The sequence below is a fragment of the Equus quagga genome, chromosome 3, assembly GCF_021613505.1.
Source record: "Equus quagga isolate Etosha38 chromosome 3, UCLA_HA_Equagga_1.0, whole genome shotgun sequence".
Taxonomy (NCBI): Eukaryota; Metazoa; Chordata; class Mammalia; order Perissodactyla; family Equidae; genus Equus; species Equus quagga.
This window is the reverse complement of record NC_060269.1, coordinates 118534514-118561263: the sequence shown is the minus strand read 5'-3', so window position 1 is coordinate 118561263 and position 26750 is coordinate 118534514. Positions and strand designations below refer to the sequence as shown.

Sequence of the window (26750 nt, the reverse complement as noted above, 5' to 3'; positions counted from 1 at the left end):
GATATTTTAGCTCCAATCCTAACACCCATCACATAGTAACTGCACATGTTACCCTAACCTCATTCAGAATTAGCTATCAGAAATTACTCATAAACTCATTTTACTACTGAGGTGTAGACTCTAGAACTTTATGCAAGATAAGTATTTTTAATATTTACTACTCACCATATTTATAGGATCAACTGGTCCAATGCTGTTTACATAAACATCAGTTTCAATTACTGTAGGCCTCACTGCAAAATACCAACACAAAGCATGGTCAAAGATCTGATCAGAGGTTGTGTTAAATAGATCTTAGTTTTAAACAAATCTGTATAACTAATAATATTTTACTGCTTCAATCATAAAACATTCCTCATTATAAAATCAAGAAATATAGCCCATTATAAAAACACAAAACCTTTTTCAGTTTATAAATCAATACATTTTCAATTAAAAACATTCCAGTGTATAACCTAAAATTGTTAAAATTATGTAAATCATCCATTATAATTAAGAAAGTTAATTCAATAAAAAATGACTAGATAATTTGCTCCACAATAGTTGTAGAATTTGCGGATTGGATAGATTTTAGAGCCTAAATATTATGTAGTCCTACTTCAGGCATATCAGTCGTATGCTGGTAAACAACCTTGTTCTCGGAAAGAGAGGAAAAAAAGCCCTGCCTTGCAGCTTTTGCTGATTTCCATGCTGTCATTACTCCCACAATGGCTGATTTAAAGATACGACTGTAAAGTCATTGAATGCAGAGTTGGGACAATATATAATAAGGGGCTATTTTGAGACTGTATAAGCCAATTCCAGAACACACTGGAACTTGAAGCATAGTTATGATGATTAAAGAACATAATGCATGTAGAACATCTCCTCCAGGTCTGATTCTTATGAGGAGGTTAATAAATATTTGTTCACGCCTCCTTCTTCCCTCGTTAACAATATTCCTTTAGGTTGTTTATACTGACTCCAGTGTAAGGTGTATTTTCATCTAATTCTCAGAGTATATTATATAGACGTCACTATACACTGCATCTATTGTGTTTTGTACATAATCATTTGTGTTTTTTCAGTTATTCTTTAAATTTACAATTTCTTAGTTATTCTTAACTATAATTTCCCAGTTATTTTTAAATGGTATATATAATGTTTTTATATTTTATCAAAATGTGTAGCACAGGTCCAACCTTTTAAATGTTTATCAAATGATATGTTTAATGAATCTTCACAATAGTGCCATATTTGATGATGATTTAGGCTTTCAACTTTTGCCATGTATTTCTGGCTTCCTATAATGAGATTCACCATAACAATGATAAGTTATAGACATATGCTTTTTGTTTGCTATAAAAAACATTTTCACACAGTTTCTTTTATTCCCTCTCCCTCACCAAAGGAGACATAAAGGGTTCATTTATTGATTCAGCAAATACTTACTGAGCAATGTGTGTATAGGGTTACAAAGCAGACAAGAAGGTGAAAAACATTCCATGAAGAAAATCTGGCATATCTCTTATGGAGATTTATATAGAGATAATGCAAATGAGATAAAGCAGAAAAGCCACCTTGTAGATAAAAAGTTTCTCTACTAAAATAGCATGTTTTTAGTAATGTTTACTCAGTTTTCCTTTCTAAACTTTACCTGACTTCCCTTTCTGGCATAGTATTTATCACTTTTACAATTCAGACGCTATGCTTGGCCCGGCAGGATGCATCTGCTTCTGGAACACACAGCCCAGTCTGCCTGTCTGAGTCTCTATCTGGTCCCAAGTCTCCCCATCTTAGCACCTCCAGTCTGGCAGAGCCCCCAGGGCTAGTAAGCTAGAAAACTTGAGGCATTTTGAAAAACAATGCCTACATAATTTCAAAACAATATTTATATTTACTCTTTGCGATAAAAATACCACACTTAAGGAAACATTAATAACATTTACATAGTTTGTTTTTCCTCAAGCAAAGTTTTTATCACATGGTGTACAAATTATCTTAGCTAGAAAAATAAATGAGATTTGCTAGAAATAGTTTTAGTATGCCAAACTATAGGTTCTAGACTCATACAGTACATGAAAATGTGACTCAATCTGATAGCCAACAATGAGATTCCTTAAATAAAATTAGATCATATGATTTATGGAAAGTTTTGTAATTTAACTTAGGCTGTTGTCGTCTGAAATGAGTGGCTTTAGCCCTTTGCCATTTATTTTTGACTAACTATATATTGCAGCCAATAAATATCATATACTTAGGCTAACTATAGCTATTTTTACAGAATGGTTTTTATAAAAGCCAATTAATAACAAGACAATAAGTTCATTAGTCCATTTGTAAGTATATTTATTGCCAGTTATAAGCAATTAAGTGCAATGAACCAGTCTTATTTAATTAGATTTTTTCAATTCATCTGATAAATCAACAAACACTGAGCATACACTCTTATTGCATGATACTAAGGGCTGAACACTGTCTACGCCAACAAGCAAATAATTTCAGAGGATATTTTTACAGATAGACATACTTTTTCACATTTACAGTGTAGAAAGTTTTAGATATGAGTGATCTATCCTGGTTTCCTGATATCAACATTTCCTTAGCCACTTATAAGACAAATACATACACATGTTAGGGAAATATTAACTCTGGCATTAGGACAAGAGCCACACTTAAGTATTTCAAGATGGACATAGATCAAGTTGATCTGGGATGGGACAGAAGAAGAGTCCCATCAGTGAGTTCAGTGTAGAACATTGCTACTGATAAAGAAGATATTCAAGAGATAAGTTGACAAATATATATTTGCAAACTATGAATATTTTTTTAGTTATTTTGTGCCCCATTTTATAGCTTTGGGCTGTTGATGTTTCATCCAATTCTTTAAACTTCAACCCCAAAACACAAGGAAGAATAAACCTGAAAGTGAACTAAAGTATTTCAGATTAATTTTGAAACTACGGTTAGTGATTATATGCTTCAAAAGGTATAGTCAAGAGGAAAACAATGGAAATTTGTGATTGTTCTTTGATAATGACTCATTACCACTTTTGTTGATTCATACTATGAATAATGAACATGGAACATTCTCCAGGATAGATCACATATTAGGCCACAAAACAAGCCTCCATAAACTTAAGAAGATTGAAATAATACCAAACATCTTTTCTGACCACAACAGTATAAAACTAAAATTCAACTACAGGGAGAAAATCAGAAAAGCCATGAATAGGTGGAGATTAAACAAAATGCTACTGAACAATGATTGGGATAATGAAGAAATCAAAGGAGAAATCAAAAAATACCTGGAGACAAATGAAGATGAAAATACAACATGCCAGAATCTATGGGAGACAACAAAAGTGGTTCTAAGAGGGAAGTTTATAGCAATACAGGCCTACCTGAACAAACAAGAAAATAAAGAATCTAACAGTGCACATAAAGGAAATGGGAAAAGAAGAACAAACAAAGCCAAAATCAGAAGAAGGAAGGAGGGGCCGGCCTGGTGGCACAGCATTTAAGTGTACCGTTCCGCTTCTCGGCGGCCTCGGGTTCACAGGTTTGGTTCCTGGGTGTGGACATCGCACTGCTTGGCAAAAGCCATGCTGTGGTAAGCATCCAACGTACAAAATAGAGGAAGATGGGCATGGATGTTAGCTCATGGTCAGTCTTCCTCAGCAAAAAGAGGAGGATTGGCAGTAGTTAGCTCAGGGCTAATCTTCCTCAAAAAAAAAAAAAAAAAGAAGGAAAGAAATAATAAAAATCAGAGCAGAAATAAACAAAATAGAGACTAAAAAAAAAAATAGAAAAAACCCCAATGAAAAAAAGCTGGTTCTTTGACAAAACAAGAAAATTTACAAAACTTTAGGTAGACTCACCAAGAAAAAAAGAGAGAAGGCTCAAATAAACAAAATCAGAAATTAAAGAGGAAAAAATAGAATAGACACCTCAGAAATACAAAAGATTATAAGAGAGTACTATGAAAAGCTTTACACCAACAAATTGGGTAATTGAGAAGAAATGGATAAATTCTCAAATCGTACAACCTTTCAAAACTGAATCAAGAAGAAGTAGAGAATTTGAATAGACCAATCACCAGTAAGGAGATCAAAACAGTAATCAAAAACCTCCCCAAAAATAAAAGTCCAGGACCAGATGGCTTTCCTGGTGAATTCTACCAAACATTCAAAGACTTAATACCTATCCTTCTCAAACTCTTCTAAAAAATTGAAGAGGAAGGGAGGCTTCCTAACTGATTTGACAAAGCCAATAGTATCCTGATACCAAAACAAGACAAGGACAACACATGAAAAGAAAATTACAGACCAATATCACTGGTGAACATCAATGCAAAAATCCTCAAGAAAATACTAGCAAATCGAACACAACAATACAATAAATCAAGTGGGATTTATGCCAGATATACAAAGTTGGTGCAACATCTGAAAATCAATCAACGTGATACACCCCATCAACAAAATGAAGAATAAAAATTTCATGATGGTCTCAATAGATGTAGAGAGAGCATTTGACAAGACACAGCATCCATTTATGATAAAACTCTAAATAAAGTGGGTATAGAAGGAAAATATTTTAACATAATAAAGGCCATATATGACAAATCCACAGCTAATATCATTCTCAACAAAGAAAAACTGAAAACTATCCCTCTAAGAACAGGAACCAGACAAGGATGCCCACTGTCACCACTCTTATTTAACATAGTATTGAAGTCCTAGCCAGAGCAAACAGGCAAGAAAAAGAAGGAAATGAGATCCAAATTGGAAAAAAGTGAAACTGTCACTATTTGCAGATGACATGATTTTATATATAGTAAAATCTAAAGAATCCACCAAAATATTTAGAAATAATAATTGAATATGGTAAATTTGCAGGATACAAAATCAACGTCAGTTGTGTTTCTATACACTAACCATGAAGTAGCAGAAAGAGAAATTAAGAATACAATCCCATTTACAATTGCAACAAAAAGAATAAAATACCTAGGAATAAACTTAACCAAAGAATTGAAAGTTCTGTACACTGAAAACTATAAAACATTTTTGAAAGCAATTGAAGTCACAAAGAAATGGGAAGATATTCTGTGCTCTTGGATTGGAAGAATTAATATAGGTAAAATGTCCATATTTCCTAAAGCAATCCACAGATTCAATGCAATCCTTATCAAAGTTCCAATAACATTTTTCACAAAAATAGAAGAAAGAATCCTAAAATTTATATGGAACAACAGAAGACCCTGATTAGCCAAAGGAATCCTGAGAAAAAGGAACAGAGCTGGAGGTATCACACTCCCTGATTTCAAAATATACTATAAAGCCATAGTAACCAAAGTAGCATGGCACAAACATCGACACACAGATCAATCAAACAGAATCGAGAGCCCAGAAATGAACACATACACCTATGGACAGCTAATTTTTGACAAAGGAGCCAAGAACATACAACGTAGAATGGAAAGTCTCTTCAATAAATAGTGCTGGGAAAACTGGACAGTCACATGTGAAAGAATGAAAGTAGACCCTTATCTTACACCATGCACAAAAGTTAACTCAACGTGGATTAAAGACTTTAATGTAAAACTTGAAACCATGAAACTTCTAGAAGAAAACATAAGCAGTATGCTCTTCGACATCAGTCTTAGCAACGTATTTTCAAGTACCATGTTGACTGAGCAAGAGAAACAAGAGAAAAAATAAACAGTGGGACTACATTAAAGTAAAAAGCTTCTGCACAGCAAAGGGTACCATCAACAAAATGAAAAGACAACCTAACAATTGGTAGAAGATATTTGCAAACCATATATCTGTAAAGGGGTTAATATCCAAAACATATTAAAAAAACACATACATCTCAACAACAACAAAACTAACAACCCAATTAAAAAATGGGCAAAAGGTCTGAACAGACATTTCCCCAAAGAAGATATACAGATGGACAGCAGGCACCTGAAAAGATGTCCATCTTCACTATCAGGGAAATGCAAATCAAAACTCCAATGAGATATCACCTCGCCCTCATCAGAATGACTATGATTAACAAGACAGGAAATAACAGGTGTTGCAGAAGACATGGAAAGAAGGGAACTCTCATACACTGCTGGTGGGAGTGCAAACTGGTGCAGCCACTATGGAAAACAGTATGGGGATTCGTCAAAAAATTAAGAATAGAACTACCATACGATCCAGCTATTCCACTGCTGGGTATTTATCCAAAGAACCTGAAAATATGAATGCATAAAGTACATGCACCCCTATGTTCATTGCAGCATTATTCACAACCACAATGACTTGGAAGCAACCTAGGTACCCATCAAAAGATGAATGGATAAAGAAGATGTGGGCATATATACACAATGTAATACTACTCAGCCATAAAAAATGACGAAATCCAGCCATTTGCGACAACATGGATGGACCTTGAGGGTATTGTGCTAAGTGAAATAAGTCAGAGGGAGAAAGTCAAATACCATATGATCTCACTTCTAAATAGAAGACAAAAACAACAACAAACAATCACACAGAGACAGAAATTGGATTGGTGGTCACCAGAGAGGGAGGGGGGAGGGAGGAACATGAAAGGGGTGATTAGGCACATGTGATGGTGATGGATTTTAATTAGTCTTTGGGTGGTGAACATGATGTAATCTACACAGAAATTAAAGATAATGATGCACAACTGAAATTAATATAATGTTATAAACCAATGTTATCACAATAAAAAATTTTTTAAAAAATTTTAAAAAGAAGATGTAAGTTAAAATGGACTTAAAAAGTATTTTCTCCATAATTGTTTCTAACCATCCTTTCTTGGATGCCTATTCTAACTACTCTAAGATATCTTTAGCAGATTATGCAGCTTTTTGGTCACTTTTGGATATTAAAATTAACTCGTCAATTAAAAATTCTAATCCTGGAGAAAAAGTTTGACAGTTTTTTCTTGTCGCCCCAAAACAGACATAAAAAAAGAAATATCTCCACTGATCCAGATATTGCAGTTATAATACACAGACTTTGAAAGAACTGTGGCTAATGTATTCTTATTGTCCTAGAATAGACAGCAGGGGTTCTCAACCCAAAGACGTCATATGTGGGTCCAGATACTTCTTCCCAGGACTTACTAACAAGGAAATGTCGACTAACACTCACCATTTCCCTTCCAAGACAAATAGATACTGGCATATGTACGGATAAAAAGGTACATATGGATAAATAGGTACTTAAGACTGTGTTGCCTACTACTTTAGCCAGTAGATACCAACACAGAAAGCCAGAAAAGATACTAACACAAATTTTGGACAGAAAAGAATGCCTACAAATATCACTTTAATAATTAAGTCATTTATTATTTATAGTCTGAGATGAACACATAAAATGCTACTATGCATGGTATATATGACTACTTAAATTAAATAGAAATTAATAAATTAAAACAAAAATGTTTTTTCTTAGCCACACTAACCACATTTCAAGTACTCAATAGCCAATAAACAATTTAAAGTATTTAATACTCGTACATATATGTAACTATTATTAATATACATTATATACATTTATAATATACATTTATTACATACATTTATAATATATATTAAATATATATATATATCTAGCTATTGGGAATGTATTCTTAGGTGAATGGAAGAGTGGTGTCTCATCCTACAGTTAAACATCTCTTCAGGCAGCAGACTTAGCAACCTGCTCCTGTTCCTATACCTGATCAAGGGAAAAGAAAGTTAGGAGGGGTGGTAGGACTTAAAGAAACAAAAGCAGTGGAGTATCTGCCACTCCTTCTTTAGAATGTCTAGGATGTTTTAGTTTCTGGTGGGTATAACTCATATCAAAATAAAACAATTGAGCTAGAGGGATTTCACCAGTTTTTTGACCCAAGAGTGTTGTGCGCCAGCAGCACATATCTCCGGACTAGATGATTGAGGAAAGGAACTAAGGAGGGAAGAAGACATAGAGACCCATCCAGATTTCCTATGTCAAGGAAGTAAGCAATATAAAATGCCTATCAACAGAACAACAAAAGCCATTTCTTCCCTCCTACCCATAAAAGAGTCATTATATATATGTCTGCCTCTCAAAGTACACCAAGGGCCAGTTGGTGTTAGCCCAGAGAAATAAAAACTAACAAGACAAAGGTTTCAGCTGTACCCATTGGAATGATCGCATAGACCATTCCCCCTTATATCTCCTGAATGTTCCCATCACTAGGAACCTAGAAGAGGTGAACAGATGGAATAAGAAAGCAGATCACACCAAGTCCATCTCTAGTAGCACTGGTCTACCCGTCCCGGGAGAAGGATAGCTTTAATTCTGTTTGGATATTAAATTTTTAGACAAGATTGAACTATTTCAATCACTGAAACAGTTTGGAAAACCATAGATTCTAGCTGAAAAGTTGTTAAGAAATAGAAAAAGACGATTCAAAATAGAGTTGTTTAGGATTTACCAGAACTACAAAACCTTTTAGTGTTAACTCCCCATTAAGTTTAGAAGCCCTCAGTAAGTTGATTATGTAAGTTTTCATAGCATCAACGGAAAGAAAAATACTAACACAAATTTCGGACAGAAGGGAATACCTGCAAAGGTCACCTCAACAACTAAGTCGCTCATTATATTTACTCCAAGATTCAAGATAAAATGCTACTATGCACGGTACACTTTAGGACATGTTTTATCTAATCTATTAAAAAAAAGTGACAGTCACATGTTTATAGAATTTGAAAGTTCATATCTTGATTTGAAATAATGTATTTTAAATGCTAAATTCACAAATAGAGTAACTGTCAAAATACCTATATATGGAATAAAAAAGATTATATACACTGTGTTCTATTCAGCAAATATTCATTCAGCAAATATTAAGTGAATGTAGTTTATGTTTCAAGCATTGTTTTACCAACTAGGATTCTGCTGATTTCTACTTTCAGGGAACCTACATTAGACAAAGAAAACAGAGTGTCAAATAAGAATAGTGAAGCATGATGAGTAAAATGGAAGTACAGATTTCTGCTTCTTCTTGTGATAAGCAGTTGGTATCAAATTAACCATCTCAATGAACACAAGCATAAAATTTACTTAAAATTTTAAAAATAGTTGAAAGAATCACACAGCAAGTAAGACAGTCAGGATTTGACACAATTTCCTGGAAAGAATGAAAATGCAATGACGTGAGCTCCTCTTTATTCTTTGGTCACTTTTTCCCCTTGGTGCATTTGCTCTTTCACTGCACAGAAATAGTAACTGAACAAAACACAGAGGCTTAGAAGTTGTACCCATCTCATTGGGCTGGAGAGACAAATATTGGCGTTAAGGGCTGTCAAGACAGCTGAGACTTCCCTGGAATAAAGGAAACCACCACGGGGAGTTTAATCAGACATTCTACATGCAACTTCCCCTCAAGGCATTTACTAATTCCTAAATTGTGCATAAGGACAGTGTGATGCTGAGAAACCAAATATAAATCAGCTGCTAAGCATCTACAATAATATGTGGAGATTTCAGCTATTTCAGAAATGTCTGGGGCCACCAAGGAGAGGGATTCTTATCAGGCTACCAGTTGAGACACTTCAAATGGCTATGCCCTAGCAGAAAGGAAAGTTTTACAAAAGGAAATACACTGGCTTTGTCCAAAAGAAGGTGATTTTCCTTTACTCAACCTGCCTACCAAAACAAAATTAAATCCTCTCTGAAGGAAAATAACATCATCTAGAAGCTCCATTATTTTTAATATACTCTACTGGCATTCAATAAAAAATCAACACAATTAAATGAAACACAGGCAAATCACCTTAAACCAAGAGATAAAGTCACACAAGTGATCAAGACATTGTGGTTATTAGACACAGACTTTAAAATAACTATCATTACTATGTACAAGAAAATCAATGAAAAGGTGGCAAATTTGATAAAATCCTTGAAATTGATTTCAAAATCATGTGTAAATACAACTGAGAATTATTAAACTGGAAAAGAGGTCAATAATAAAGAACAGATTGAAACACAAAGAGGGAAATATTGAAAGTTACAGAAAAATCTATGAGATTTAATGGACATGGTGAAAATGTCAAACATATCTGCAGCTGGAGTCACAAAGAAATTGAGATAGAAAACGTGTTTAAAGAAATATTGGCCAAGAATTTTCCAAAAGAAAGTAAAGATGCCAACATGTAGATTCAAGCTCTATGAACTACCCCAACTACATACCAAAAATGAAACAAAAAAATCTAGGGACATTATATAAAACTGTAGAAAACCAAGACAAAGAAAGTCTAAAAACAGCCAGAGATAAAAGATATTTTAACTTTAACATAGCAAAGTTAATGTTGAAAAGTGGTTTTTCAACAGAAATAATAGAAGTTGGAAGAAAATGGAGTGATGCTTATAAAGTTTGGAAAGGAAATAACAGTCGTACTCGGTTTTCATATCCATTGAAAATATCATTCAAAACTGAGGACAACACAAAAATATTTTCATCTTAATAGATCTAAGGAGGAAAAAACTCATGATTATTCCCAGAAATGTTGAAAAAGCCTTTGACAAATTTCAACACCAATTCTTGATTTAAAAACAAAGTCAAGAAAATTGAGCAACAATTTCTCATTGTGAACATACATACGAAGAAACACTAGAGTCATTTTCACTAAGATCTAGAATAAGGCAAAGTTATCCACTATCTCCACTATTTAATTATACTAGACATTTAGTGAATGCTATTAGATAAGACACATCGATTAGTTGCCTATTAATTGGTAAATAAAATCATTTCTTGGTGTATGATATGATAGCATATTTTGAAAACTCAGATAATAAATGCTTAAACTAACAATAAAAAATCAGGAGAGGCCGCCCCATGGCTGAGTGGCTAAGTTTGAGCGCTCAGCTTCAGCAGCTTGGGGTTCACCGGTTCGGATCCTGAGCATGGACATGGCACGGCGCATCAGGCCGTGGTGCGGCAGCGTCCCACATGGAGGAACTAGAATGACCTACAACTAGTATATACGCAACTATGCACTGGGGCTTTGGGGAGAAAAAAACAAAAAGAGGAAGACCGGCAACAGATGTTAGCTAAGGGCCAGCTCCTCACACACACACACAAAAAATCAGGGAGATAGTAGGATATAAAATGAGCACTCATAAATCTATAACATTGATATACAAAACCAATAATCAGAAGACATTATGGTTGAGAAAATACCATTTACAGCAGAAAAAATTAAACACAAGATTCAAATGTATGTGAAAAATGTATGTGAGTAAATCTTTAAATTATTCCCAAAAGATACAAAATAAACATGAAGAATTGGAAAGGCAGCCCACGTTCCCACATTAGATGACTCAATGTTATAAAGACGTCAGTTTTCCCAAAGTTATATTACAAATTTAACACAATCTCAATAAAAATACCAGCAAGTATTTTTTTATGGAGCTAAACTTATTCATAATAAAGCTCATATATTTTTTTCAAAAACATGAAAGAATAGTCAAAAAGCTGAAAATGAAAAACACAATAAAATGAAAATATAAGGTGGAACTAGCCTTACAAGACACTACTATTAAATATTTTAGTCTTACTATAGTGTTGAATTTCTACTATTAATATAAAGTCGTGGCAAAGAAACAGAAAAAAATAGATGAGAGAATGGAAAAGAAAGGTCAGAAATAACCAAAGTATATAGGAAAATGTAATAAATTATAAAGTTGACATCTCAAAGAACAGAGGCAAAAATTGACTTTTTAATAAATGATGCTGAGTCAACAGAAAAGCCATTTGCAAAAGATAAAAATTAGATTCATACTTGACACCATACACAGGAATAAACTCCAAACGGATCAGAGAATTAAATATAAAAAATAAAACAATACAAATTACTAGACATAAACTCAAAGTAGAATACAACCAGTAACACTTGAACCAAACTGCATTGAAAATGAATAACATAACCACACTGACAGAAATAGAGAAGAAAATAACTAACCTAAGTAACTTTGGGGAACAGTATTTTGATGACATATTGTAAAGCTAAAGACAAAAATAATTATACATGAATATTTAATTCTAGTTAATTTGTTTTCATAGATGTGTTAAAATTCTAAAACTACTTTTATATATTTACTACAATTGAGCAAATAAGAAAATATTTTACGGATAAATGAGAGCCAGGGGCCTACTGTTGGAAAAAGGAGCTACAAATGAGAAAAGGGGGAAAGGCTAGAATGAACCCCATGGTGTTTGGATTGGAATCACAGCTATCAGTGTGAGCTCCTGGTTTATAATACATGTAAAAAGGGACAGAGATAGAAATACAGATGCCTGGAATGTGCACGTAGAACACATATTTCTACTTCTATACACCAAAGGGTCAAGAAGTAATGACACCCTATATTAATAAGTACACCTAGTGGCCAGATCTTGGTTTCTGAATACCACTCTACAAAAAGAGGAACCAGGGCTCCATGGAGAAATGGTGAATTCCATTGCTGGATTAAGATGAGGCTGGAATATCTTATGTGCTAGAAAGTAAGGAGTGTTCAGAAAATCATGGGGACATGTGAAAGAGCACAGAAGCCAAATTATAGAAGGTTCCAGTGGTCAAATTTTTATTTTAAGAAAAAAGGTAAATAATGATAGTAATGAGTTATAAACTATAAAAGAAAACATATCTTTAAGTCTACACTGAGTAAATAAGTAAATGAATAGACAAATAAATGGAAGAGAAGTCACAGTTCTTCCTTATGGTAGAATTACAATTAAAATACGTAGAAGGAATGATGACACTATTGAGTCACCATTTGGCAGACAGCACAGTAATATTGCTGAAGGGAAGACTTATTGCTGGACACTTGGTTAATGGACAAATGTGTGCTGAGAAACGTTTCAATAGTTTCTCCCCACGGCACTATCTCCTCACAGCACATTTATTAACCAAAAAGGGAAAAATAACAACTCTACAGTAGAGAAATGTGGAAGAAACCACACCTAAGCAAGTGATCAAAGTTTAACATCACCAGTAGTAAGATATAGTAACATCACATACCTCCTGATAGAAAACACTGAATGGGTAACATACCACTAGTCCTAGCCAGTGCAACGTGGCATAACAAATATATAATTTTCTAATGAAGTAGAACACTCATTATTTGCAAAATACACTATTTGAAAGTAGTCATTATTTGTAATAGTCATTATTCTCTATCTTTGTAGAAAATCTAGAAGAATATAACAATAAATAATTAAAATTCATAAACAAATTTAGCAAGACTCCTGTATACTGCTAATACAAAATTAGAAAACAAGTTTTTAAAAAACCTATTTACACTTGAATCAAAAACTCCAAATACATAGAATTAAATCTAGTAAAATATATTCAACACTTCTTCACAGGAAAATTGATTAAAAAATAACTATATAGAGCCAGTTCTGATGGTCTAGCAGTAAAAGTTCTGTGTGCTCTGCTTCGGTGGCACAGGATGGGTTCCCAGACATGAAACCACACCGCTCATTTGTCAGTAGCCATGTTGCAGCGGTGGCTCAGACAGAACTTACAACTAGAATATACAACTATGTACTGGGGCTTTGGGGAGAAAAAGAAATAAATATATAAAGAGAGGACTATATGTTGCTCATGAATTTGGTATGATAAAAATTCAATATAGTAAAGATTTCAATTTCCCTTTATTGACCATAGATTTAATGCAATTCCAATAAAAAGCTTTGATGATTTCTATTTTCATGTGTTAAAGAGTCATGGAGAGGGACTTAGAATTTAATTATGTTATAAAATATACAAAAGACTGAGAATAACAATCTCAACAAAGAACAAAGTAGGATTACCTACACTAAATATACTATCAAGGCTTATAATTTTACATTAATTAAAACAGTGTGGCATTGGCACAAAATTAGAACTCCTACTTGCTTTTCAAATATTTTCTTTCATAAAATATCTCTCAGCTTTTCAGGCAGTTTATCGAAACTTTGCTGTTGTACCCTTTGTTGTAGCAGTTGTAAAATAATTACCTCAAAAATGTTTATATGTCTTTCTTTGCACATCAGACTGTGAACCTCTCAAAGATAGTGCTACAATTCCAAGCAATGATTGTCAAACCCAGCAGTTTCTAACATACATCAGACACTCAAGGAATATGAGATATATGATTAAAATAACATCAGTAGATATGGTTTTCATAATCATCAAAATCCCAGAATGATAGTTCAAACTTACCTCCTATATCTGGGCGAAGTTTATTGTCATACCCTCGAAGCAATGAATTGAGAATTTGTGTTATATCTCCTTCATGAATCTTTGGTGCCAAGACCCAAGTTTTGTTCACTGTTAAATCCTCATCATCTTCATCATCTGCTTTATCAATGCTAAATAATTCAAAAAAAAATGTGGATGATAGAAAGTTCAACCAAACTGTGTATTTAAAAAAAGTAGTTTAAGATTATTATAATTATCATAATTTTTTAGGGAGTAGTAAGAGAGAAAATAAGAACCATTAGAAATATGTTACATTAACACCATCACATGAACTGTTCTGATATAATAATACTCAAAAATGAAGAATTCAGTATAAGAAATATAACATAATATTAAAATAATGAAATAAATCTTGGCCACCTCCACAAGTGTCATTAAAGGCCACAGAGATTATGCACTGAAAATGTGAATGGTACCCTAGATTTGTGCAGTACACAATCTACACAAAGATGAGTGAAGAAAGGTTTGACCAAAAAAGGGGACAAATTATTGAACACACCTATGCTTCTTCCTTTGAGGTCAGAAGAACCCATTCATCTTATTCCAAAAATTGTGTTAAACGTTGTCTTACCATCAAATCATAAGTGGGTGACTCACTCTCCACATATTTTTTTTTCGAGGGAGGCATGACTATCAAATATTAGGACTGGAAGTGAGACTTTAGAGATCAAATAACCCACTGCTTTCATTTTGTAAATGAGAAAACTAAAGACAGTTGAGAACTAACTAAAGCACAAATCTTTTTATTAGCAAAACTGAAAATCAAGTCCTGACTCTCCCAGTAATGCTTCTTGCTACAACCATGTCTTTAACAAGTACACGGAATCCACTTACTTCTGAGTCATGATAGACAATGCAGTAAGATAGACATTCATCTACAATTCATCAACAGGAACAAATTACTCTTCCTTTATGACTCATAAGTAACCCCCTCTTCATTTGAGAAAGATCATCCTAGACTTAACATACCCTACTTCAGTAATCTTAGTCTACCAGGGAAAAAGATTCAAAAGACCCTTTATTACCACTTACTTTGGTAAAATCAGGCAAATCCATCATTTATTAGTTATCTACATATATTTCAGAGATAGGCTTCTCTCCAGCGGCAAATATGCAAGTTTATCTTAATATCTTGAGTTGATCTTTTCTCCACTATCCATGCAGATCTCTTTTGCTTTGGACCTAAATATCTTACCTAACGCTGCTCCCATGCTCTTTATCCTTCTTTTAAAAATTTTTCTTCCAGTCTTATTAAGGGGTAATTGGCATATAACATTGTATAAGTTTGAGGAGTACAACGAAATGATTTCCTATATGTATGTATAGTGAAAAGATTATTACAATAAGTTTGGTTAACATCTACCCTCTTTATCCATGAGTACAAGTTAACATTTTTAAATTAAAACTTAACCTTTAAAGTATTTGCTACATTTCATATTCATAATAATTCTGTTGATACTTATTATCAACAGATAATAGGGTGCATTATTCTTCTCAATACTTCACTTCTCCTTTCTGTCAAGAGAATTGTACTTTTCACTCCATTGACTTCTAAGTTGGTCATGTGACCTAAAATGCTCCTTCCTGTGAGAGGATTATACATCCTTGTCCTATTGAATTCAAGTGTGGCCCTGTGATTTGCTTTTGCTAATGGAATATATGTGACATGTGTCACTACCAAGCAGAAGATTTAACGTCAGTGCACACGGTTCACCATATCTCTCTTGTCCTTTTGCCAGAAGCAGCCATACTCAAACAGAGGCTGCTCCATTAGCGCAGTCTCAGAGTGAAGGCAGCACGGACACAGCCACAGTTGACCTACAATGGACATGCAGCCTGTATGAGAAATATTTAGCGTTGTAGGCCACTGAGATTTGGGGGGTATTTTATTACCACGATATCCACCGTTCTCCCTATGTGAACTACTAGGGTACATTTAGTTAACAAATTTTTAATGAAATGCTTATTTATATTAATTGTATCACTCTATTTAACTTCTAAAAGTATATACCATTGATATAGTTGTGTGATTTCCTTTAAATAATTTCCTACAATTTTCTCTTAATAAAATATATACATACATACATTCATTCATAAACTAAAACATTGAAAATACTGAAGTATTAAGAATCCTTGCTGGTGTGTTCTCCAGGAAAGTTTTCGTAGCTAATTAGAATTGCCAAGATAGGTCAACAACCCAAATTTTAGGGCATCCGTTTAGCTTTAAATCCCAGTTTTATAGAATGAAACATCTAGTGGATAGAGGCAGGCCACTGCCCATGTAAGTAGTTGATCTTTCTTTGAAATATGACTGCAGTCAAATGGAAGTTCCCAGCAAATATAAAAACGTTTTTCTATTTTTTGCCACAGCAACATCCTGGTAATCCCAAAAGCACATGCTCAGAGTGATTCATATTCCGCTTTTCCCAGCCAGCTCAGAGGGAATATGAAAATCGGCCTCAAGGATATTACAAAGCTATGCTTCCTCATTTCCAGCAATAATAGAAAGGAAATTTCATTATAGTTAATTTTTCTACCTCTTCCTTCCAAGCTTTCTAAATTACCTTCAGAACATTCATTAATTACCATGAATATCATATTGATATTATTTTGGTGATTAAAAGTACTTCCCATAATTTTAAAATAGTTCATATAACATAACTGATGTCTCATATCTTTCATAGGCTTGGAGATTTTTGTAACATTTACACATGTTGAGTGACTATTCATTTGGGGAAAACAAATACGATCCTTTTACATTATACTCTGAGAATTCCTAGACTTATGCTCAAGCTCTTCTTTTAAATAATTTGAACAAGCGTAAGTTTATCTTTAGTGGAAATACATTTAGACTCCTGAATATAAAATTTTACTAATTGTTTAACAGTTGATGCTTTCATTGTTTTCATCAGCTACTGAGTTCCCATAATGCACCATTAAGTGCCTACCATGTTTCAGGAACTGTGTGACAGGTTCCTTCCACATATTATGTCATTTAATCCAGAATAATCCTATGAAATAAATATTAATATTCCTATTTTATAGGTGAAAAAATCGGTTTATAGAATTTCCAGCATACATATTATTAAATAATAGAGCCAGGATTTAAAATAGATCAATTTACTTTAAAGACTCGTTTGCTCTTTCCTTTGAAGTTTCATAGTATCATCTCATTCTATCTTTATTAAACAACCCAGGGTGGTTGGATTTTGAGTTTTCTAATTCATAAGAACACAGTGACATTTACGGTAAGTAATGTGAAGCGCATTTGGATTGTGCACAGGTAAGATGCCTTAGTCTCCGCCTTTAGTTCCGAGAAGTTAGAATAATAAACTCAAGGAATCACAAACACACTCTCTATGATGGAAAAGACTTTCTAACATGTGTGCTCAACTTCCAATCCAATGCTTTAACTCATTTCTAGAGGAAATCCCACGTACTACAAATGTGCTAAGTGCTGAAAATACAACAGCAAACAAAATTATATTCCTGATCTAGATGATCTTATTTTCTAATAAAGGAGAAAACGATCAAAGAAATGATACAGAAAACCATCATATATAAAGATGCTTATCACAATATTATCTGTGGTAGTCAAGTTTTAAACAATAAGAGTATATTTACATAAATTATGACGTATCCATATGACGTAATGGATGCATACATTCAATTGACGATTGTGAAGAGTCTGTAAAAATATGAAATTATTTTCATAATTTAATGTTATATAAAAATAACATATAACAATTTGCTTTTATCAAAACTGATGTATAAAATGACTAAAGATTTAATAAGAAGTTGGCATAATGAAAATACTAAGTACGCTACACTAGTGGAACTGTAGAAAACTTAATTCTTTTCTGTATATTAATAGTATACTACAATCTTTCTGTATAATTTTGTAATACAAATACATGAAAAACAGTTAATTTTATATTAATGCCTGCCTAAAAATGAACTGCTTTTTCCTATACACCAGACAGATAGGGCTCTGAAATAGATTTCTAATAAAAAATAAATAATTAAATAGAGCCTTTTATAGAGGGCAGCAGAGCTTTATATTCTGCCAAGAAAAAGACAGCAGAAGCCCTGAAAATTTGCCACGTGGTTTTCCTGATGTGGGAGCATAGCTGACTGACAGTTCAGCTGCCAGCCCTCCAGACCAGCACTGTATCTGTGCGAGACCTAGAGCCAGTCACTCAACTATTATAAACTATTTTTCACACGTAGGGCAAACATTGATTGAAGTTTCCTCGGGATGGCCTGGTTTACACCTGTTTCCTAGAATAATTATTAATAGCACCCTCTTTCACTTACAAAATGACCTAATTTGGATGATAAATTATATAGTCATCCTTTATATAGTTCGTGTAAAGGTGACTGCAAATGTCCTGATTCTGACACCTGGAGAAGACTCTTCCATTAATCAGTGAAGAAAGAGCAGATAGAACTCCAAAGCCAGGCCTCATTTGTGATTTATTGCTCATGACCAATTAAATAGTGTTTATTTATAAACATCAGGTATGTTTCTATAAGCATAGTAGTCAAGTGACAAGTTCCAGGAAAGAAACATACTTGTTCTAACGTTTTTGAGTAGAAGATATCCTAATGTCAAAGCCTCCAAGAGCTAGCTTTTAAAGAGGAGCACTCATTTTAGATCTGGAAGTCAAAGGAAGTCAAAATAAAGGAGAAATTAAAAAAAATAAATTTTATTATTTTCTTTGTGCCTCTATATTTTAGCTGCTAAATTCTTTTGGACAAAAATTCCTTTCTAGTGTTGTAGCTCTGAATCATTTTTATTGCTCATAAAAGTTGGTAGGGAAGCAAAATAAGTAAAAGAGTGAAAGGGTTACAGATTTGCACTTCCAGAGTTTTAGAGAGGTGAAATGACAGTCCACTCAATTTTGTGATTATTTCATTAGCACAAAAGAATATGGGGCCCATCACTTAACACACATAGAGACGAATGCTTTGGAAATTTGAAGAGGGAGAGGGGAGCCAAGAATAGATTATTAAGTAGGTGTGCTCTACTATGTGCTTTCACTCTGTTCAGTGCTTAACTCCACCAGGAAATTGATCACATTGCATTTTAATTAACTAGTTTAGATATTTATGACCCTCTCTAAGTTCCTTGAAGGCGTTCAACATGATATCGTTGGCACCAAGACCAATACTTGGCACACGGTAGGTGTCCGATAAAAAAAATCCACTGAATAAGTGAATGAATGAAAAGAATATTAGAGCTCATCTTGCTGTTTGCAGGTAAACTTATAGTGAACCAAGAAAATTAACAACTAGAAACTATTCCTATTGGCCTTAATAAGAGAATTAATTATTGTAGCTAACCTAATATAAAATTAATTTAAAAAATACAGCAGTTTTCTGATACTACTATTAATCTATCATAAACAAAAACAGGAAAAGAAGTGATTCCTTTCAAAATGATAGCACAACCTATAAGACGATTGAGAGGAAATATAACAGGGAAGGTATAAGTCTTATGTAAAGAAATTTAAAAATAAATGAAGGATATAAGGACAGAAAAAAATAAAAGCAAAGTAAATATTTTGGCTGTAAAACAATATTGTTGATATATCATTCCAAAATTAGTTTATAGATTTAATGAAGTTTTAATTCCATAGTTCGTATGTAATAGGTTTTGAATCATTATGGTTAGGTAGAAGAATCAAGATGAAGGTTTACAAGAAATTATTGAAAAAAGTATTGTTAGATGAAATTTGTCCTGCTAGAATAAAAAGAAAACAAAATAAAGTTACTGTAATCAAAACTATATTGTAGTAAGACATACAGAAATCAGCGAGAACAAAATCAAGTAAATTCAGATCCCGAGTGAATAGAAATTTAGTATATAATAAAAGTGACTAACTGGTTTAGCAATGAAAGGATGAATTATTCAGTAAATTGTACTGCAATGCTTACTAACCAATTTAGAAGAAAATAACTTAGATTCCTACTTATATGATAAATTGTAGATATCTTAAAGATGAAAATATAATAAAGTATAAAAATATTAAAAAAGATATTGCAAATTCTTTTTGACCTTTGGGGTAATGAGGTCTTTCAGGCCTACACCTAACCAAACGAGGAAAGAAAAAAAATTGACAAATAAATAGAAAAATGAAAAATAACTTATGAATGACATAAGACACTTGACAAAGACTAGGGACAAAGGGCAGACTGACACAAAAATATTTACAACATAACAGGTACACAAAGATTCAGAGGGGAAAAAAGTTAAAAAAAGACATAAAATTATGCTAACATCTACTGGTAGCAAGGCATATAGGTTTAAAATGTGACAAATTTTAGCCATCACAATGGCAAATCACTAAAAGATTCATTACATCCAGTAGGGGTGATAATATGGATAAGTGGCATTTTTATAAGCATTAATAGAAAACTAAATTGCTTTATGGTAATTTGGCAACATTGATGAAATATTGAAATTAAGTATAATATATAATATTTCAATGAATAATATTGAAATTATATATAATGTGTATATGTGTACACAAAGTCAATGTGTGATAATACAAAATCACACAATTTTGTTTGATAAACAAAATCAAAGAGAGACTTATGGAATAATTTAAATTATGATTCCTCTATAACATAGATACCACATCATCATTAAAAAGGAGATACAATTACAATGGGGCCAGCCCGTTGGCATAGTGGTTAAGTTCATGCACTCGGCTTCGGCAGCCTGGGTTTCGCAGGTTCAGATCCCAGGTGCAGGCCTAGCACTGTTAGTCAAGCCTCACTGTTGTGGCATATCACATAAAATAAAGGAAGGCTGGTCCAGATGTTAGCTCAGCAACAATCTTCCTCAAGCAAAAAGAGGAGGATTGGCAACAGATGTTAGCTCAGGGCCAATCTTCCTCACCAAAAAAATAAAAATAAAAAAGCAAGAGATACAACTAAGCACACTAATCCAGAAAGATATCTTTAACATTAGTTATGCGACAAAACAAGTGTCAGATTTCATTTGTATAGAAAACTTACACACACAAATTGTATATTCATTCATGTCTAAACTTAGGGAAAAGTCTGGAAGTATAGACTCAAAATTGCTAAGAAATTTTGAGGAGTGGAATAAAATAAGTGACCTTCTTATTTAGATTATATGATCAAAAACATTATGGTTAGGGAAAACAGTTTTGTTTTTCTCCATATATTTCAACAACACCAGCAACATATATATATATACAGGTTTCCGCTGATATCCAAACGTAGAGAATTCCTACGAAATCTTTCCTAAGCTGAAATGGCATAAAGTGAAGAAGCAATTACAATTAATTTATAGGGGAAAAATTTTTGAGCATTCCCAGACCCCAAAAATAACCTACCAAATCATACCCAATAACATATAAAACCCTTATTTCGTTCATCATGATAAAAACTCTTAATTACATCCAGTTTTACACTAAGCATAACACCCTTACGAGCTCTCTTAGGCTTTTCTGATACCTTAGGACGCATCTTGCTAATGGATGCACAAAATAAATCGAGATGAAGCACAGATGCCCACAGACACAGTTCAAAGCTATGGCAGCTTGATGCTGAGATCCTGGGCACAGTTTCCGGGGAAGGACTTGTGGGCGCCACTCTCGACGCCGAGAGTGGGAGCTGCCTCTATAAAGCCAGCACTGAACGATAATTTTGCTTTTCGTCTTTTGTCGTAAAAGTGAAAATTGCCTTCAGATTTCTTCTAGTTAGCGGAAACAGGTATTAATGCAGGTCTTTTGTAAAAGTAAAGTGGCGAAAAGCAAACTTTCAGATAGCAGGGAAATCTGTATATAACTTGGAAATTATTCAAATTATTTGTTTAGAAAACAAAGAAAAATAAGGTCTAAACTATTTGTGGTGAGAAATTTAAAATTTAAAGTATTTTATGTCCAAGAATAGAACAGAAATTGGATTATAAATTAATGATTCTACAATTTGAAGTGTGGAATATTGATCTAAGAGAAAAAAATAAAATGTGACATCTTCATCCTTTGTAAATTTTATGTAGTTTCCTTGGTAAAGCAGAATATACAGAACCCTTCAAATTACATTAAAGATAGGAAATAAATGGCAATAAACATAACTTTTGGCACAGACTGCTTCATTGTTAGTTTCAAAAAGGGGTCAGCACAATTCCTAAATCTATTAGAACATAGTTTGATCTGATTAAATTAGATATAAAAATGTACAGTTCCATTAGTTAATGCCAAAAGGGACAGATTAATATCAGAATAGATTTATAAAAGATCAACTGGTATAGCAGCATGTTTTTAGAAAGAGAATAAAAACAGAGAATTATAAAATAAAGCAGAGATTTTTTTAACATCGTGATTATAGATATGAAATTTCTGAGGCTTAATGATTGATCCTTAATATAACAACAAAAATTACTAACAAAACATTGTCTTTTGCCAATTTTTGGAGTTTTGTTTTTGTTTTGCTTATTTGCTTTGTTTGGCAGGCCAGATCTGCTCTTTAAAACTTAGAAAATTAGGAATCACAAGTCCAATAAATAATCTTCAGGGGGATGGTGAATATCCAGAGATCATAAATGTTCTTTTGGGACCATTTCCATGTGAGTATTTTCTGGAGGAAGGGAAAGAAATTTTCATTACAGTCTATAAAAAAATGAGTACCGGGTAGAAAGTATATTAAAATGAATACCAAATTCTCCATTGCTCCAATTTATATCCATAGTGGTTGACAGAACATAAATTAGAGTTAGAAAGAATACCACTCTTCATGACATTCACATTTTGTAAGCCTTTGATGCTCTTCTGCATCAGATAAATTCTACAAGGCTGCTAAAAACTTTGCAAAGTGGAGGCATAATGTTGAGGCTTAATACATTGTAAAGCATATTAAAAGATCTTAAAATTAAATGGAAGAAAGAAATGGGAATTAGTTTCTCTGAATGCAGAAAGATATGCATTTGTTTCCTAAGTCTTGGGATCATAAAATGAGAGACAAAATATTTTCGTTGACATAAGGATCCTCTTAGACCATTCACTTCAATAGGGAGAGAATACAAATGAGTAGAACAGAAACACCAAAACACTCTTTCTTGTCAATTCCAGTTATGACAATTTGATGGTTTTTCAAACAGAATTGTCACTAAAGATATGATAGAAACAAATACACACTCATAAGCCACCTATCAAGAGTAGCAAATTAGTTTGTACAACACAGAGGTCTGAGTTACACTTAAATTTAAAATAGCCAATATAGCTGCTTTGTGCTAATCAGTATGGCTATTTTGTGGAAAAGGTAATCCTTACTCAAGACACTCTACTACATGTGTTGGAAAATTATTCTGCTAATTATATACATCTAGGATGACTGAGAGATGAATGATGTCTCTGTATTTAAGTAATTCACAAATTGTGCAATCATAAGTGATGGTCCTAGGAAGCTACTCAAAGATTAACTTGTTGCCAGGATCCTTGATTCTAGCAACCTTAAAGCTAACTGGAGAACCAAATCACATCCTGATCACACTAATATTAAAATATTTTTATTAAACCCACTATATTCTAATCACAGACTGTCTGATCTTCCCATCCAGCTACAGATTGGAGAGCAGGGTTCATGTTAACTTTTCTTCTACATCCCTAGTGCTTAGCACAGTCCAACTACTGTGTTACTCAATATATTTGTTACTTAATATATTTGCCTAAAAATAAGGAGAAATGTTAAATCTCCAAATACATTGTATCTGGGGGGAAAGGATTCCTACAGTTCAGAAGTTCACCGTTAAACTTAATTCTATAGCCTTTCATAGGATGTTGCTATTTTAATGCCATATGTCAGATGACCAGAGTAAAGGTTTTCCTAGAAGATATAGGAATATCATTTTCATAAGGCCTACCAAATTTTGAGACCATACCTTTGGCCACAGAAGAATAATGCTATTTCTCTCTCTACTCTTCACTAACATTGACCTGAACTTGTGCCCAGGACAGCTGAGAATATTTCATCTTTTCCCAGAGTTGCAATTGATGTCACTCTCCTTAGTGACCCCCCCATAGCTCACCTAGAATTCTAAGTAGCATTTATAGCATTTTACTGTCTTTGTTTATATTAATAAACTATCTCATATAAATTTCTAGAGTTTAAGTTCACTGGGGGCAGGGACCCTGCCTTCTTTGTCCTGTGAATTTAGTACATACACTGTCATATACATATGTCCTGTATACACTACACAAACACTATTAGGGCAGGCATTATGTCTTGCTTACCACTGTATTTCCAGTTCCCAGAATTCTGCTTAACACATAATAGGCAATGAGTAACTATTTCTTGAATGAATGAGCATTATTGATGCTCAATACATGTTTACTGAATGAATTAATAGCTAAGACTATTTCCTGAAACATGGAGCTTGAGTTGGTTAAACTATCTTAGTATTGATAGAATTAGATTGTGACATATTTAAAAGTAGAAAAAAGTATAAATTTCATCGGCGTCCTACAGAGTACAAGGGCTCTAACAAGCTTCTGCTTGAAGAAGTCTAGTGACAAATCATCCATTGTATTGTTAGAGGGCTTTTTATTGAAAGAAAATCTGCCTTCATGCAGCTTTCACCATTTGGTTATGGTTTGTCTGTTACACTTAAACCTAATAAATTGAATCATGATTTTATTTATATAGCATACTTAAAAATAAATAGCCATCTGATTCCTCAGTAAAACTTACCTAAATTCCAAATTCGTGTTTTTAACTCTTTATCCTATGGTGTTTTTTTCTAGATCAAGTACTCCAGTTAAAGTTTTCCCTAAAATAAGTAATCTAGCACTGCTTATAATATTCCTGATTATGTGGTAGGCATAACAATAGATTCTTGTATTTACTGTGCTTTCTATCAGTTGCGTTATCTCTCCTCTCCTTTCCTTTCCTTTCCTCCTTCTTCCCTCCTCCCTTCCCTTTTTCCCCTTCATCCACAGTCATGTTAATTGCTTTGATTTATATTGCATTTGTAATCTGAGAGGTGTGGTGGTTAAGAATGCAGGCTCTGGGCAAAGAACACATGGATTTGAATCTTGGATTCAGCGCGATGATCTTCAGTGAGTTTCTAAAAATCACTGTGCCCTGGTTTTCCCATCTGTAAAATGGGGATAATAACAGTATCTAGGCTTTATTCTCCCTTCATGCTTGATGGGTCATTTGGCTAAGCATAACCTTCTAGGCAGAACATTTGTCTTTAGAATTTTGGTGACATTTCCTCCATAATTTTCCAGTATTGCTGATGAGAAATCTCATGACTCCCTAATTCTCTTTCCTTGATTAAGATCTGTTCCATCAGCACCCTCTATCCTTAAAAGTTTAGACTCCTCTGTTTATCTTTGGAGTTCTGAAAGTATATTTTCTTGTTTTGTCTACAAGATGTTTTCCTTTGATGATTACCACAAATCTAGGTCTTAGCAGTGAATACAAGCTCCATATGGGTAATAATCATGTTTAGTCTTTTCACCCCTATAAACTCAGCCTGTTGCACTGTCTATAGCACACAGAAGGCATTCAATAAATATTTGTTGAATAAAAGAATGAATGATATCTCCCAAATCCAAAAGATATTTAATAATGTACAATGATTCAAGGACTTTACTGAAGTTAAAACAACTTTAACCAGGATAAATAAGACAAGAACACCTGTTGTTATGTCTTTTCAGTTAAAATTTTAAGTGCTACATACTTTGCACAAGTTTACTCTCTTGGTCTTGGAACAAACTGGAAAGGTAGATGTCATTTCCACACTTTACAAATGAGGGCTCTCTGCCTCAAAGATTTGCCTGAAATCACTCTAGTGGGAAATAGTGGAGCTGAAACTAGAATTTACATCTAATGATCAAGTTCAGAATTCTCAATTGGTACCTAGTGTATATGTGAATTATTCTCCTGAGGCCTGTATATTCAATTTGTGCCCACTCTTCCCCCTACCCCCATGACAGTCATTTATCATATTTTGATAATACCTCGAGAGCCATCTTTTTCTGTTTTCCACCTTGCCTTGTCTCCTCTCTTTGGGATCCCACCTTCATTATCGTTTTCATAGATAAATTTTAATCACCTTTATATAAACATAAAATATTATATGTCTATTTAATGTTTTGATGAAAAGTCAAACTTTTCCTTTTGTTGCTTAGCCAAAATTATGTCTCCTAGTATATAATGGAATGAAATGGAAGGAGAGTATACCTAAAAGACTATACACAGGGGATTTATCAAATATAGCTTTGCATCTTAGCTCCAAAATAATTTTGTCTCTCAGTCCTTCTTTGAATATTTAATTATCTTGGACCATTATTACTCACTTATTTGCCCTCAAGTTTGCATCAGTATTTTATTAGAAAATTAAGCCAACCAAAAATCTAAATGCCTAAAGAAAAATCATTCACTATCACCTCCACAAAATATATTACTGAAGTTCTTTGAAAATAATATATTTTAT

The 26750-nt window shown here is 33.4% G+C and overlaps 1 protein-coding gene across 1 annotated transcript in view; it reads right to left on the bottom strand.

Moving 5' to 3' along the window:
* Positions 1–26750, bottom strand: part of LOC124237451 (gamma-aminobutyric acid receptor subunit gamma-1-like) — a 68439-nt gene that overhangs the window by 38708 nt on the left and 2981 nt on the right. The window contains exons 2-3 of the mRNA XM_046657078.1: positions 14234–14382; positions 166–233 (exon numbers count right to left, since the gene is read on the bottom strand). Of these exons, the coding sequence (XP_046513034.1) occupies positions 166–233; positions 14234–14382 (217 nt within the window). The remainder of the gene's footprint in view (positions 1–165; positions 234–14233; positions 14383–26750) is intronic.